The 3987-nt window shown below is 41.7% G+C and overlaps 1 protein-coding gene across 2 annotated transcripts in view; it reads left to right on the forward strand.

Annotated features, from left to right (window-relative positions):
• ATP5A1 (ATP synthase, H+ transporting, mitochondrial F1 complex, alpha subunit 1, cardiac muscle) overlaps nt 1-3211 on the forward strand; it is a 7169-nt gene extending 3958 nt beyond the window's left edge. For both annotated transcript variants that reach the window (XM_008935705.1, XM_008935706.1), the window contains exons 7-12: nt 668-819; nt 948-1172; nt 1255-1362; nt 1907-2051; nt 2307-2457; nt 2985-3211. In XM_008935705.1, the coding sequence (XP_008933953.1) occupies nt 668-819; nt 948-1172; nt 1255-1362; nt 1907-2051; nt 2307-2457; nt 2985-3066 (863 nt within the window). In that variant the 3' untranslated portion in view covers nt 3067-3211. The remainder of the gene's footprint in view (nt 1-667; nt 820-947; nt 1173-1254; nt 1363-1906; nt 2052-2306; nt 2458-2984) is intronic.
• Nucleotides 3212-3987: the final 776 nt, after the last annotated feature.

The following is a 3987-nucleotide window of genomic DNA, read 5'->3' on the forward strand; positions in this document are numbered from 1 at the left end:
TTTTAGCAGAGTTCAGAGAGCTTCCTCTTGACAGGCAGGCCTGATGACAAACTAGCTTGTGAGTACTTATAGACTTGGCATTTGTTTCATATGTAGGTGAGTCAATGTGAATGACAGTTGCAAGTTTAGTGGTGAGACTTTACTGCCCAAACATAAGGGATTACATGATAACATCTTTTCAGAAACAGTGATTTCATTGACCAAGGCTGCATATGTAACAGCTTGTAAGAGATCAGACACCCTGCCTCTTTCCTGCTGGTCAAGCAGAGTCATACCTAGCAGGAAAATGAACCCATTTTAAAGACAGTAATTTGTTTGGTACTATGAAAAAAAGGGTGGCGTCTCCTTGCAGAAGCCAGGAAATAACAGACTTCAAAACTGAGTTACTTCTAGAACCAAAGTGTGTCCTAGTGAAACATTTAATTTTAAATGGGAAAGAAGTCTGTGAGTGTTAGACATTAGTTGCTGTGAAGTTGCTCTTGAAACTTCTTGAGTTAGTTGAGCCTAACGGACATGTTAATCTAGTATGGTGCTCTTCCCTGTAACAACGTAGTGATGCTGTCTGGGCTTGCTTCAGCATCTGGTACTTGACATGTGTGTTGTATTTTCTGATTATGGGCACGATGAGGTAATATACTCAGTGGTGTGTGTCTCCAATTCTTTCCAGATGCCATGAAGTACACTATTGTGGTGTCTGCCACAGCATCCGATGCAGCACCCCTTCAGTATCTGGCTCCCTATTCTGGCTGCTCCATGGGGGAATACTTCAGAGACAATGGAAAACATGCATTGATCATCTATGATGACTTATCCAAACAGGTCAGGAAACATTGTTTATAGGCCTTATAGTCTAGCATTGGTGTTTGTAGCTGTAAGATCACCTAATGTTTAGAAATTACTTCAGTAGCTCATTTAAAATTTTTGAGAACTTTCTTGATACCACACAGGCTGTTGCCTATCGTCAAATGTCTCTGCTGCTACGCCGTCCACCTGGTCGTGAAGCCTACCCAGGTGATGTGTTCTACCTGCACTCTCGTCTGTTGGAGAGAGCAGCCAAAATGAATGATACCTTTGGAGGTGGTTCTCTGACCGCCTTGCCTGTCATTGAAACTCAGGCTGGTGATGTGTCTGCTTACATTCCAACCAATGTCATCTCCATCACTGATGGACAGGTAGGATGACTTCTTCACATGCCAGCCTCCAAGGAGGCTTCCAGGCTTCTGACTGAGATAATAAAACAGTTTTCTCCTACAGATCTTCTTGGAAACAGAGTTGTTCTACAAAGGTATCCGTCCAGCTATCAATGTTGGTCTGTCTGTGTCTCGTGTAGGTTCTGCTGCTCAGACCAGGGCTATGAAGCAAGTAAGTATGAAACTACTGCTCCTCCTTTCACTAGACATGAGTAATATGTAGGCTTTCCAACCCATTTCACTCAAGAGTTTGAATAGAGAGGGAAGAAAGCTTTGGATTACTTAGAGTTATAAAATTATAAGAACAAACTTTCATGATCTCTTTGATATTTACATTGTCTGCTGAGAGAAGGGAGAAAAGAAAATAGTATCTGCATAAGGATGTAGGACTTAAGTTTCAGTATACTGGACTGAGTACTGATCTAACTAGAAATAGAGAATTTTCTCTTAACATCACACTTTTTAAATCCAGATATGGAACTAAAAAGGTTTAATATCCACTGTGCCTGTTTTGGGAAGGAATAACATGCTCGTGTTTAAAAGGCCAAGTAAGAGGGTGGGATTTCTGGAAATTATCTGTCAGAATCATGAGATTCACTTGACTGGTATTCAAGGCAAAGTGACTTGTGACAACTGTCAGCTGAAGGTAACCTGCAAACTACTAGACACATTTAAAAGGTAGTTAAACTCGGTCTTCCCTGTATCTTGTGTTATAGGTGGCAGGTACCATGAAGCTGGAATTGGCTCAGTATCGTGAAGTAGCTGCCTTCGCTCAGTTTGGGTCTGATCTGGATGCTGCCACACAACAGCTACTGAACCGTGGTGTACGTCTGACAGAGCTTCTCAAACAAGGACAATATGGTGAGTGCCTTGGATGGTAACAAGTCTGTATTTCCTATTTATATTATCCTATTTATATTATCCTATTTCCTATTGTGCTAATGAGGTTGGTCTTTGTGGCAGCATTTGCCATGTTCATTCTGTGGACATGGTAAATTCAGACTTACTTGAACCATGTTGTATATGTGCAGTTGATCTTGAAATAAGGACTGTGTATAGTACTGATGTGTCCCAATGTAAGAGTTGCCAATGACATGAATGCTTGCTTTTCTGCAGTTCCCATGGCTATTGAGGAACAGGTTGCAGTCATCTATGCTGGTGTAAGAGGTCACTTGGACAAGCTGGAGCCAAGCAAAATTACTAAATTTGAGAGTGCTTTTCTAGCTCATGTACTGATCCAGCACCAGGCCCTCCTCTCCACGATCAGGTAGGATGATTTATCTTACTTCATCCCAAGGGTATTGACTTGCTGGCTGGAGTGCAGATAAGTCACTTAACTGTTATTTTTGAAAGCGGTTTAAAACCGTTACAGTACTGTGGATTAAGTGCTGCTTACTGCTTTCCATGCTGCTGAGTGGACTGTTGGGGACTGAGTGTTTCCATAGTCCTGTCCTGTAAACTAGTCCTAGCTTGTTTTGTTATGAGTCACAACATTTGCCTTCTATCTCTGAGGCACAGCTTTATAGAACATGTAGTCCTGTTGAACTATGTACAGCTATTTTGAAAGCATTTGTTGACAAACCTTAGTTCTTACACAGGACTAACTTTTTTTTAGGAGAAGGAATGTTATGTTACTTCCAGTGTTATAGTTTCATGCATCAAACAAAATCTGTTACTTCATCTGCTTATTTTGTTATGAAATTGAAAGGTTCATTGTAAAGGTGGTTTTTTTTTTTCTTTGCCTTAGAGATTGACCATTTTTGTTTCAGAAGCTTAATTAAACTTTTTCAACAGGACTGAAGGGAAGATCTCTGACCAGACAGAAGCTAAGTTGAAGGAAATAGTCACAAGTTTCCTGGCTACTTTTGAGGCATAAACTCTTAAAACTGTTCAAACAGACCAGGCTCCTGTTGTGATCCTGTACTCCAGTTCCCTCAGAGATGTATGTGTGACTTGAATGTACAGATCTCAATGAGAATAAAAGTTTTCATGTAAAAAGGCTTGTATGTTCTGTTCTGAATTAATGCCTTTCTGGCTGGCTATTTAAGCAATACCTGCTGTTTAACTCTCCTGGACACATGCTTACTGAAGGAACTCTAAAAAAACCAGGGGGCATCCTAACTTATGGGTGGATCAAATTCCCCTTAAGACTAGGGGTAGCAGATGAATTCTGTGGCTAAGACTGCAGTTGCCATTGTGACTGAGCTGAGGGTCACTCTTGGAGTTTTTCTTTGTTGCTAGGCAGCTGATGTTAGAGGAAGGTATATAACTAGGGCAGCAGTTTACTTTGTCTCATCACAGGTGATAACTACTTGGACCTCACAGAATTCTTTAATGGTTTGATACTGTGACAGTATTCCCTAGAATTGCTGACTAACCCATCCTTGTGCCTGGCTTTCGGAAGATGGGCTCTTTCAGAGATGACTGTTCTTGTGCCTCAGGACAATGGTTACTGGTCTAAACTGCTAGAGATTTAAATGTCACCAATCCTCTGTATTTGACTCTAGTTATTTCAATAAACTGTGGGTTGTGTGGGCATGGCTGTGCAGCTGTTGGAGCAGAGGGTGTGCATCACAGCTGTCTTTGCTGAAACCAAGTGGGTCCATTTGGTTTGGCAATCAATCAATGGGTTTCTCCCTGTGGTACAGTGATACTGTGCCTTGTGTCCCCCCTGGTCTCATCTATCTGCTATAGGAAGAGGTACCCTCAGGAGCAGCATGCCCCAGTTTCCCAAGCAACAGAGACCCAGGATTGCACAGTGAAGTATGTACCCACACAGCAAGTAGGGTGGAGACAC

This window comes from Merops nubicus, unplaced genomic scaffold (assembly GCF_000691845.1).
Source record: "Merops nubicus isolate BGI_N331 unplaced genomic scaffold, ASM69184v1 scaffold10972, whole genome shotgun sequence".
NCBI lineage: Eukaryota > Metazoa > Chordata > Aves > Coraciiformes > Meropidae > Merops > Merops nubicus.